The 13,275-nt window shown below is 37.7% G+C and overlaps 1 protein-coding gene across 2 annotated transcripts in view; it reads right to left on the bottom strand.

Moving 5' to 3' along the window:
• KCNN2 (potassium calcium-activated channel subfamily N member 2) overlaps positions 1-13,275 on the bottom strand; it is a 184,959-nt gene that overhangs the window by 19,054 nt on the left and 152,630 nt on the right. For both annotated transcript variants that reach the window (XM_024122151.2, XM_028493134.2), the window contains exon 6: positions 8,052-8,162. In XM_024122151.2, the coding sequence (XP_023977919.1) occupies positions 8,052-8,162 (111 nt within the window). The remainder of the gene's footprint in view (positions 1-8,051; positions 8,163-13,275) is intronic.

The raw sequence follows: 13,275 nt of genomic DNA, 5'->3' as shown, positions 1-13,275 counted from the left end.
AGATTTCAGAATGTCTGTGACATGTCCCTTTTGACCATCAAAAAACTTCGATGTAGTGTTTCAGGGGATAATCTGTCATCTTAGTAACTATGTATGGCTTTTAGGTCCTTGTTTATTCTTGGTTATTATCCAGAAATAATTGATCATTCAGTATTTTAGATTTATTTAAAAATCATAAAAATGGGGCCACTTAAAAATTCCATAAATAACCAAATGGAATCAATGACACTCATTAATTGATAACTGTATAAAATAATACAGAGAACCATAATAAAATAATACAGAGAGAACCATAAAAGGGCTATTATTTTCATATGCTACATTGAGTATAATAATGGAATGGGAATCATAAACTAGAAATTTATGTTTGATTTTAATGCCATTTTAACATTTGCTTTTGTACTTAGTGACATTTTGCGTATAAAAATAGACCTGTCTGTCAGCGAGCCTGCTCAAGTGTCTTTCTCAGACCTATTAGAGACTGTTCGCGAGAAATACTTCAAAGTCGCTGCGCTTTTAAGCAATAGTAGTGAGCTAATAGAATTAATAAAGGATCATAAGCATGATGGAAAATGTGAATTTTGAAACTAGAACAGTACTTTTTACTGAAAAAGCTTTCTACCAACAATATGACTCCTGACTCCTAATTCAACATTATCTACAGGGAGTTTATCAAATGTATACAAGAACTTATGACAGAAAAGCAGTAACATCAGAAAACCTGTTGACTGGGGAAATGAGTTCTAGACACAAAAACTAAAGGAAGGTCATCTAGATCCATAGATCTAGATCCTGAATCCATATTTCCCTAAAGGGGACCCAAGAGCAACATTAGCAAGAGCACAAGTGCATTTTTCCGCCAAGCAGGTAGACACAGCACTTTCATCTGATTTCTCCTGTCTGGATGCCATACCATTTTCAACATCTCTCTACCCCTCCCTTGCGGTCCTAAAGGTAGTGAGTTTTTTTTTTTCTTTCTTTGTCTTTGCAACCCCAGTCTTTAGAACAGTGACTGTCTCACAGAAGCTCAGTTGAATCACCTTCCCATAAAATTTTTTATAATACACTGATGGTATATTCTTTCCTACTCAATCCAATATTGGTCTCCTCTTGCATGCTGCAAACTTAAATGTTAAGTATGCCTATTTTAGATTTATGTGGTTTATTTTTCTACTTGAGTAAATACCAAGATTTTCCAATTATTTCCTGACTGACCTAAAGTTAGGAAGAGTTTATTCTCAATGTGAAAAAATGGAACTGACTCCAAGAATGCCTTAACTTTAAACCATATAATTTCAGCTTCAGAGATCAAAGTAAAAACTATTATTGCCCAACACTGAAAGAAAACAGGAGCCCCAGATAAGATGGCAGAGTAGAAGGACCTGAGCTCACCTCCTCTCATGAAAACACCAAAACCACAACTAACTAACTGCTGAACAACCATCAATTAAAAAAGGACTGGAACCTACCAAAAAAGATAAGATATTCTACTTCCAAAGACAAAGAAGAAGCCACAACAAGATGGCAAGAGGGGTGCCTTTGCCATACAATCAAATCCCATACCCACTGGGTGGGTGACCCACAAAGTGGAAAATAATTATATTGCAGAGGTTCTCCCACATAATTATATCACAGAGGTTCTGAGCCCCACATCAGGCTCCCCAGTCTGCAGGACTGGCATTGGGAGGAGGAGCCCCCAGAGCATTTGGCTTTGAAGGTCAGTGGGACTTGATCGCAGGAACTCCACAGGACTGGGGGAAGCAGAACTGCCACTCTTGGAGGATGCACACAAGGTCTCGTGCACACTGAAACCCAGGGGAAAATGCAGTGACTTCATTAGAGCCTAGAGCAGACCTACCTGCTGCTCTTGGAGGGTCTCCTGGGGAGGTGGAGGGGCAGCTGTGGCTTTCTGCAGGGAAAAGGACACTGGTGGCAGAGGTACTGGGGAGCACTCATAGGTGGGAGCTGTCTTGGAGGCTGCCATTTTGATGCCAAAACCTTGCCCCACCCAACAGCCTGAAGGCTCCGGTGCTGGGACACCTTAGGGCAAACAAACAGGGCAAGAACACAGCACCACCCAACAGCAGACAGGCTGCTTAAAAGCTTCCTGAGTGCACAGCTGCCTAAAAACACACCCCTTGATATGGCCCTGCCCACCAGAGGGACAAGACCCAGCACCACACACCAGTGGGCAGACACCAGAAGCAAGAGGAGCCATAATCCTGCAGCCTGTGGGACTGCAAACACAGAAAGTTAGACAAAAGGAGGCGGCAGAGGAATATGTTCCAGGCAAAGGAACAAGATAAAACCCCAAAAGAACAACTAGGTTAAGTGGAGACAGGCAAGCTACTTGAAAAAGAATTCAGAATAATGATAGTAAAGATGATCCAAGATCATGGAAAAAGAATGGAGGCACAAACCTAAAAGATACATACAGGAAATGTTTAACAAACATCTAGATAAACAAAGAACAAATAAACAGAGATGACTAATACAATTACTAAAATGAAAAAATACATTAGAAGGAATCAATAGCTGAATAAATCAGGCAGAAGAACAGATAAGTGAGCTGGAAGACAGATGGTGGAAATCACTGCCTCAAAGCAGAATAAAGAAAAAGTAATGAAAAGAAATGAGGACAGTCTCAGAGACCTCAGGACAACAGTAAATGCACCAACATTCACCTTATAGGGGTCCCAGGAGGAGAAGAGAGAGGGGAAGACCCTGAGAAAATATTTGAAGAGATAATAGCTGAAAACCTCCTTAACATAGGAAGGGAAACACACACTGAAGTCCAGGAAGTACAGAGAGTCCCATACAGGATAAACCCAAGGAGAAACACACCAAGACACATAGTAATTGAATTGACAAAAATTAAAGACAAAGAGAAAATATTCAAAGCAAGAAGGGAATCCCCATAAGGTTATCAGCTGATTTCTCCACAGAAACTCTGCAGGGAGTGGCATGACATATTCAAAGTGATGAAAGGGAAAAAGCTACAATCCAGAATATTCTACCCAGCAAGGCTCTCGTTCAGATTCAATGGAGAAATTAAAAGCTTTGCAAACAAGCAAAAGCTAAGAGAATTCAGCACCACCAGACCAGCTTTACAACAAATGCTAAAAGAACTCTAGGTGGGAAAGAAAAGGACACAACTAGAAACAAGAAAATTACAAATGGGAAAGCTCATCAGTAAAGGCAAACGTACCGTAAAGGTAGGAAATAATCCACACACAAATATGATATCAAAACTAGCAATTGTGAGAAGAGAAGAGTTCAAATGCAGGATACTGGAAATGCATTTGAAACTAGGAGACCAGCAACTTAATCTTACAGACTGCTATATCAAGACTTCATGGTACCCACAAACCAAAAACCTACAACAGATATACACACAAAAAGGAATCCAAACACAACACTAATGATAGTCATCAAATCAGAAGAGTAGAGAACAAAAGGGGAAAGGAAGAAAAAAGACCCATGAAAAGAATCCCAAAACAATTAAGAAAATGGCAACAAGAACATACATATTGGATTAGATGCTCCAACCAAAAGACAGACTGGCTGAATGGATACAAAAACAAGACCCATATATATGCTGTCTACAAGAGACTCACTTCAGATCTAGGGACACATACAGACTGAAAGTGAGGGGATGGGAAAAGAGATTCCACATAAATGGAAATCAAAAGAAAGCTGGAGTAGCAATTCTCATATCAGAAAAAATAGACTTTAAAATAAAAGACTGTCACAAGAGACAAGGAAGGACACTACATAATGATCAAAGGATCAATCCAAGAAGAAGATATAACAATTATAAATATATATGCACCCAACGTAGGAGCATCTCAATACACAAGGGAAATGCTAACAGGCACAAAAGGAGAAATCAACAGCAACACAATAATAGTGGGGGACTTTAACACCCCACTTTCAGCAATGGACAGATCATCCATACAGAAAATCATTAAGGAAGCACAGGTCTTAAATGACACATTATATCAGATGGACTTAATTGATATTTATAGAGCATTCCATCCAAAAAGAGCAGAATACACTTTCTTCTCAAGTGCTCATGGAATACTCGCCAGGATAGATCACATACTGTGCCATAAACCCAGCATTGATAAATTCAAGAAAACGGAAATCATACCAAGCATCTTTTCTGACCACAATGCTATGAGATTAGAAATCAACTACAAGGGGAAAAAAAAAACTATAAAAAACACAAACACGTGGAAGCTAAACAATGTGTTACTAAACAACCAATGGATCACTAAAGAAATCAAAGAGGAAATAAAAAAAATACCTAGAGACAAATTAAAACATGATGATCCAGAAGCTATAGGACACAGCAAAAGCACCTTTAATAGGGAAGTTTATAGCAATACAATCTTACCTCAGGAAGCAAGAAAAATCCCAAACAAACAACCTAACCTTACACCTAAAGTAACTAGAGAAGGAACAAACAAAACCCAAAGTTAGTAGAAGGAAAGAAATCATAAAGATCAGATCAGAAATAAATGAAATAGAAACAAAGAAAACAATAGCAAAGATTAATAAAACTCAAAGCTGGTTCTCGGAAAAGATAAAGTTGATAAACCTTTATTCAGACTCATCAAGAAAAAGAGAGAGAGGGCTCAAATCAATAAATGACATGACTGAAATGAAAAAGGAGAAGTTACAACTGACACCAAAGAAATACAAAGGATCATAGGACTACTACAAGCAACTATATGCCAATAAAGTGGACAACCTCAAAGAAATGGAAAAATTCTTGGAAAGGTACAATCTCCCAAGGCTGAACCACGAAGCAATAGAAAATATGAACAGACCAGTCACAAGCACTGGAATTGAAACTGTGATTAAAAAACACCCAACAAATGAAAGTCCAGGACCAGATGGCTTCACAGGTGAATTCTATCAAACATCTAGAGAAGAGTTAACACCTATCCTCTCGAAACTATTTTGAAAAATTGCAGAGGAAGGAACACTTCCAAACTCATTCTATGAGGCCATAATCACCCTGATACCAGACAAAGATGCCGCAAAATAAGAAACTTACAGGCCAGTATCACTGATGAACATACATGCAAAAATCCTCAACAAAATGCAAGCAAACTGAATCCAACAGTACAATAAAAGGATCATACACCATGATCAAGACGGATTTATCCCGGGGATGCAAGGATTTTTCAATATTTGCAAATCAATCAGTGTGATACACCACATTAACAAACTGAAGAATAAAAAACAAATGATCATCTCAATAAATGCAGAAAAAGCTTTTGACAAAATTCAACACCCATTTATGATAAAAACTCACCAGAAAGTGTGTATAGAGGGAATATACCTCAACATAAGGGCCATATATGACAAACCTACAGTTAATATCATACCCAATGGTGAAAAACTGAAAGCATTTCCTCTAAGATCAGGAACAAGACAAGCGTGTCCACTCTCACCACTTTAATTCAACATAGTTTTGGAAGTCCTAGCCATAGCAATTAGAGAAGAAAAAGAAATTAAAGGAATCCAAACTGGAAAAGAAGTACACGATATGACATGACACTATACACAGAAAATCCTAAGGATGATACCAGAAGACTACTAGAGTTCATCACTGAATTTGGTAAAGTTTCAGGATACAAAATTAATACACAGAAATCTCTTGCATTCCTATACACTAACAAACAACTGAAGGTCAGAAAGAGAAATTAAGGAAACAATCCCATTAACCATTGAATCAAAAAGAATAAAATACCTAGGATAAACCTACCTAAGGAGGTAAAAAACCTGTACTCAGAAAACTATAAGACACTGATGAAAGAAACTGAAGAGGACACAAACAGACGCAAAAATATACCATGTACCTGGATTGGAAGAATCATTTACTATCAAAATGACTATACTACCCAAGGTAATCTACAGACTCAATGAAAGAGAAATTAAGGAAACAATACCATTGACCATCACATTAAAAAGAATAAAATAGCTGGGAATAAACCTACCTAAGGATATAAAACCTGGAAAACTATAAGACACTGATGAAAGAAACTGAAGAGGACACAAACAGATGCAAAAATATACCATGTACCTGGATTGGAAGAATCATTTACTGTCAAAATGACTATACTACCCAAGGTAATCTACAGACTCAATGCAATCCCTTTTAAATTCCAAATTTTCTGCAGTTCTAGAACAAAAAGTCTTAAAATTTGTTTGGAAACACAAAAGAACCTGAATAGCCACAGCAATCTTGAGAAAGAAAAATGGAGCTAGTGGAATCGGGCTCCCTGACATCAGACTATACTACAAAGCTACAGTAATCAAGACAGTATGGTACTGGCACAAAAACAGAAATATAGATCAACAGAACAGGATAGAAAGCCCAGAAATAAACCCACACACCTATGTTCAATTAATCTACAATAAGAAGGCAAGAATATACAATAGAGAAAATACAGTCTCTTCAATAAGCGGTGCTGGGAAAACTGGACAGCTACATGTAAAAGACTGAAATTAGAACATTCTGTAACACTGTACACAAAAACAAACTCAAAATGGATTAAAGACCTAAATGTAAGACCAAATACCATAAAACTCTTACAGGAAAACCTAGAACAATCCTTGACATAAATTGCAGCAATATCTTTTAGGATCCACCTCCTAGGGTAATGGAAATAAAAACAAATTAAACAAATGGGACCTAATTACACTTAAAAGCTTTTACACTTAAAACCAAAAGGCAACATACAGAATGGGAGAAAATATTTGCAAATGATGCGACTGACAAGGTCTTAATCTCCAAAATATACAAACAGCTCATACAACTCAACAACAAAAAACCAAACAAACCAATCAAAAAATGGGCAGAAGACCTAAATAGACATTTCTCCAAAGAAGACATACAGATGGCCAGGAGGCACATGAAAAGATTCTCAACATCACTAAGTATTAGAGAAATGCAAATCAAAACTACAATGAGTTATCACACCAGTCAGAATGGGCATCATCAGAAAATCTACAAACAACAAATGCTGGAGACACTGTGGAGGAAAGGGAACCCTCCTACACTGTTGGTGAGAATGTGAATTGGTGCAGCCCTGTGGAGAACAGTATGGCGGTTCCTTAAAAAGCTAAAAATAGAGCTAACATAAGATCCAGCAATCCCACTCCTAGGCATATATCTGAAGAACAATGAGTTATCACACCAGTCAGAATGGGCATCATCAGAAAATCTACAAACAACAAATGCTGGAGACACTGTGGAGGAAAGGGAACCCTCCTACACTGTTGGTGAGAATGTGAATTGGTGCAGCCCTGTGGAGAACAGTATGGCGGTTCCTTAAAAAGCTAAAAATAGAGCTAGCATAAGATCCAGCAATCCCACTCCTAGGCATATATCTGGAGACCCCAGTGTTCATTTCAGCACTCTTTACAATAGCCAAGACATGGAAGCAACCTAAATGTCCATCTACAGATGAATGGATAAAGATGATGTGGTACAGATAAACAATGGAATATTATTCAGCCATAAGAAAGAATGAAATAATGCCGTTTGCAGCAACATGGATGGACCTAGAGATTCTCATACTAAGTGAAGTAAGTCAAAGACAAATACCATATGATATCACATACGTGGAATCTAAAAAAAATGATACAAATGAAATTATGTACAAAACAGAAACAGACTCACAGACTTCAAAAACAAACTTATGGTTACCAAAGGGGAAAGGTGTGGGAAGGGATAAATTAAGGGTTTGGGATTAACATATACACACCACTATGTATAAAACAGATAAAGAACAAGGACCTACTGTATAGCACAGGGAACTCTACTCATTATTCTGTAAAAACCTATGTGGGAAAAGAATATGAAAAAGAATAGATATATGTGTATGTATAACTAAATCACTCTGCTGAACACCTGAAACTAACACAACATTGTAAATCAACTATATACTCCAACATAAAATAAAATAAAAATTTAAACCAAAGAAAGAAAAAACATTAATATTCCCCTTGGAGATACAAGGGTGGTAACTTACTCTTTTTGTCAGTTGAGTGTCCATCATGAAGTTGTGCACATGCTTTTCTGCTTTGGTAAGTTCCAGCTTCCTTGCGACCACAGCTACCACCAGGGCTGTGCAACCAGCACCCTGAAAAACCAAGAGAGAAAAGAATCCCAAAGAGTTATTATTTTTGGCCTCAAGCACATTAAACGATGTTTTGTACTAAGTACATTACTACAGTTTTTAATCTTCAGATAGTTATCAGTGTCTTCCATCAATATGACAGAAACCGCATGGCCAATAAGAACAAGTAACATGCCTTTAGATTGATGGTAAAAAAACTTTTAAAATAGGTGAACTAAGAACAAATGTGTTTGTATCAAAAACATTTTAATCATAAGAAATAAATGGTAAAACAGCAACTTGCTGAATTTTCAGGGACTTAAAAATAAAGCAAATCAGTTATACATGGATATACAAATTAGTGAATTAGCATAAATGCACAGAGAGGAAATAATTATTCTCTAAAAATAATATTCTATAATCTTCTGTGAAGATAAGACCAGCAGGTCTTCAGGACAATCAACTGTGAGAAGCCAGGAATGGAAACTGATGCACAACTTCAAACGTGTCCACATGCAGAACAGAAAGAATCACAGTGATCTGAACCTGGACCACAGACATATGTGAAGTGCTGAAGGTCAGGGATAACAGCCTTACTATTCCAGAGGTTTACCAGCATGAAGAAAGGAAGGGGCTACCTTTTTTTTGAAAAACTCAACAGTGGTCCTTGTTTGAATTATAGGCTATTGTGCTGATCTCTTAGGAAGAGTCGTGTGACACTGTATGGTGCCCCAGAGATTAAAGCCCTCCTGCTCCATGATCAAGGTGCATGCATTCCAAGTTGTGAGGTATGGGGTCTTCTTGGTTGAAAGACCAGTGACTATATGCAGGGTCAGGAGGCAAGGCTGGGGCACCTACAGGAGGGCCCAGGTGAGGAAGTCCAGAACTCCAGACAGAATCTCAACCTTGGGAGGACCACAGAGAATCAAGATTGCCTAGCCGTCTCAGTAGGCATACAGCAATGAGCCACAGGGCACAGGCAGGACCCACAGAAGAGGGCCGCAAACAATGAGACTTTACAATATGTGGGGATCTTTCAACAGACTGGAATACTTTTAAACTAGTTTTAAATAGCATCCATTTTATGTTAGCCAAGATGGTTAGGATGCTCACTGTACAGCCATCCAAGAGAGTCTCAAATTCGCACAAGGTAACCTGGTTTTCCTCATTCCCAATAGGTCTAAAAACCATGAGTTTTAATAGTAACTCTGCCCCTTAAAAATATGGCCTACATCTTAAATATCTAAGTTTGAGGGAATGGTTATTACTTATAGCATTTCCCTAATATTATGAATATATTAAATTTTTATATCTATAATATTTAAAGACAATATGATATTTAAACAAGCAAGTCAGAAACTTGTATACATAATTTGCTAATTTTATTTTTTAAAAGGAATTTATATTTGTGAAGCAAAGAAATAAGCCCAGCTGTGAAAAGAGCATCTCTCTCAGTGGTTGGAATATCAGTAAGTTATTTAGTTCTTTGTGCTTTCCTGAAGAGTCCACATTTTCTACAATGAATACATATTACTTATACAAACAAATGCTTGCACATTTCAAAAATGACAACAGTTTGTAGTTTAAGAAAACATCTAACCTAACCTTTACATATCTTTATTAACCTTAAAAAAACTAAACCTAGGAAAATGATCTTTCTTCATGATTCATACTTACTTTTGTTTTATTAAATAATTAATTATAATCATCTCCATTTGAATTGATAAATGTAATTTAGCTATTCAGCTACTAACCAAAGAAGGAATTTTTGGTCTCACTGAATGAGTTGTTGCAACAAATCTGGCAGAAGGCACAAGACTGAGGAGAAAGGGAGAAAATAAATACACTTGCCCTGTCTTGCTACAACCGGATAATTACAATCAGAGAAACATGGTCTTATTAGTAAGTTGATACTGTTTAAGTACAATATTTCCAGAGGGTTTAAATATCACCTTCCACCTAGCTCTATGGAGAAATCAGTATCCTCAGAAATGAAGTGGTACTGATGATAGGATCAGAGAAAGAAGCCGGAAGGTATTAGACCTACCTGGTTTAACCTTCAGATTTTGGAGATGAGGCAATTAAGGCAGAGTAAGTGATTATTCAATTATGAACTCAGAGTAGCATTGGTATATTTCCCACCCTTTACCTCATCTCATAATACTTTTCTGTATATGTAACATCACATATATTCTTATTTGTGGTCACTTCCATATTCATGACACAATATGAAGCACTGTATTTCAAAGCAAAACAAATACTCTTAGAGTACGAATGTTTAAAAATTGAGGAATATGGTTAGTTACCAAAATAAGGCAAAACATTATTCTTATTTTATAACTGGTGCAACTTTAAAATCAGTGTTTTTTAAACTTAAATGTGACTAGAATCTTTTAAAGCTCTCCATGTGATTCCAACACAAAGTCACTGCTTTAAGTGAAGGACGATATGGAAGGAAAATGGCAAACTCCATTACTTACTTTCTATTTTAAACACGAGGTAAAGGTTCTTACCAGAGTCATTTCACTTATGAAGACATTCAGGAAATGATAAACAAGGAGCATAAAGGAAGAGGACAGAGAGGACAAGGTCAGAAATGTATGGGCTGTGTGATAGCTATCTTGATCTTTTGGGCTGTGTATAGACAATGAAAGCAAGTGATTTTTATGGCTGGATACCAATGAAGGAAAAGAATGCCTTTTGGAAGCATCTACACCTATTATGTTGACTTTCAGACACCTGCCACAAAATCTAAATAAGTTACAGTATACTGATGAGAGGCTAGCCTGAATTGGTGGAAGGAATCAGTGGCCACTCAGGCTAGCCTTCTGTACCTACCCACAGTGTGATGGCATTTGTTTGACAGGAACGGGATCACCTGTTGCATGTAGGTTCCCAGGCATTCCTCAATCAGTGAGCCAAGGGAAAGTCAAGAGCTTTTTAATAAGCAGCAGATATAAAAATCTGAGGGGCTTCTACCACTGGAGAGATAGCTATAAGTGGCAGTTGGCACTATAAGCTGAATATTGTTCTCCTCTGGCAGGAGGCCACTGCTGCAATTCTTCTGGAAAGAAATCAAAATCCCAACAGGAGTGGAAAATCACTGGTATCAAGAGCCTTTGGAAGTTGATTTTTATTTGTGCTTATTCTTGAGTGATATTTTTTCCCACTGCCGGCCCATTTCTTGCTGAATGTTCTCTAGCTCACCAAAGTCTTGTGTATTAAATGATTACCTCTGTTGTAAACTAGAGAAGCAAGTGAATCTGACAATTAAGTAATTAGTGAAACCATTGCCTATATCCCTCACTCCATTATCCTAACTGTACCCTTTAAATTGTACCCCAAGAGCCACTTAGAAACCTCTTTTTCTTCAAAGTCCATTACTCCTTATATGTAAGTCTTATACCTCCCCAGGTTCTTAATAAATCATAAGAGGTTTTGATATGTATAGAATTGGGTTTCAAAAAAGTAACCTAAAAAAAAAACTTTTAGAGTTATGCAAAATGAAGCTGGCTTATCCCTGAAAGGTGCAAGGTAAGTTCCTGCCAACACATGAATTGTTATAGTAATTTAAGTAATGGCATGATGTTATTGTCCACTCAGTGTCTATTTCCTGGACTGTTCTGTTTCATAAAGTGAATAGAATGAAAGTAAATATGCTTTTACAACATTTTCTCCAAATCTTGTCATGATCACAATGGATATAGAAACAGTTGGGACTAACATATGTTATTCTCTGAAATTAAGATCCCTGCATGCCTTTAACAAGATGAGTCATAGTCCTTTCACCAAAGTCAGAAAATGTATCCTGGTTACTTTTCTCTCATTTCATTTATGTTATTAAGAAAAAGCTAAGCAAATAACTAACTAACTTGCCCCTTCAAGATGCTCAGAGAACTAAAAACTAAATAAAAAAACAAAACAAAACATGGTATTTATGACGCCAATACATTAAAGTCAAAGGTTTAGGTTTCTCTTGGCTAGTTTATCATCTTTCCTTCTAACAAATTAGATGTTAAGGGGAGAGAGGAGGAGTGGGGGAGAGAGGCCTTGTCCTTAGAAAAGATAAGTATTAATGCTCGTTGTGCCAGATCAAAGTGAACAGACAAATGACAATCAGAATGCATAAGCTATAGTTGAATCCCAACACCTGGAGAGTCTTAGATGCTGCCAAATTAAAATGCAGTGCCTGCATAGCAAACGAAACTGTAAAAAAAAAAAAAAAAGACAACCTACAGAATGCATAGCAAACGAAACTGTAAAAAAAAAAAAAAAAAAAAGACAACCTACAGAATGGGAGAAAATATTTGTAATCAATGTGACCGACAAGGGCTTAATCTCCAAAATATATGACCAGCTCATACAACTCAATGTCAAAAAACCAGGGACTTCCCTGGTGGTGCAGTGCTTAAGAATCCACCTGTCAATGCAGGGGACACAGGTTCAAGCCCTGGTCCAGGAAGATCCCACTGGCCATGAGCAACTAAGCCCATAAGCCACAGCTACTGAGACTGTGCTCTAGAGCCCATGAGCCACAATGACTGAGCCCACGTGCCTAGAGCCCATGCTCCGCAACAAGAGAAGCCACCACAATGAGAAGCCTGCACACTGCAACAAAGACCCAAAGACCCAACACAGCCAAAAAAAAAAAACAACCAAACGACTCAATTGAAAAATGGGCAGAACACCTAAATAGACATTTCTCCAAAGAAAACATACAGATGACCAAGAGTCACATGAAAAGGGAGAAAATATTTGTAATCAATGTGACCGACAAGGGCTTAATCTCCAAAATATACGACCAACTCAATGTCAAAAAACCAGGGACTTCCCTGGTGGCGCAGTGCTTAAGATGCTTAACATCACTAATTATTAGAGAGAGTAATGCAAATTAAAACCACAATGAGGTATCACCTCACACCCATCAGAATGGCCAAAAAGTCTACAAATGACAAATGCTGGAGAGGGTGTGAAGCTGTCAATGCAGGGGACACAGGTTCAAGCCCTGGTCCAGGAAGATCCCACTGGCCGTGAGCAACTAAGCCCATGAGCCACAGCTACTGAGACTGTGCTCTAGAGCCCATGAGCCACAACGACTGAGCCCACGTGCCTAGAGCCCATGCTCCGCAACAAGAGA

Source organism: Physeter macrocephalus, chromosome 8 (genome assembly GCF_002837175.3).
Source record: "Physeter macrocephalus isolate SW-GA chromosome 8, ASM283717v5, whole genome shotgun sequence".
NCBI classification, from domain to species: Eukaryota; Metazoa; Chordata; class Mammalia; order Artiodactyla; family Physeteridae; genus Physeter; species Physeter macrocephalus.
The sequence above is the reverse complement of the archived record's forward strand: the minus strand, read 5'-3'. Positions and strand labels throughout refer to the sequence as shown.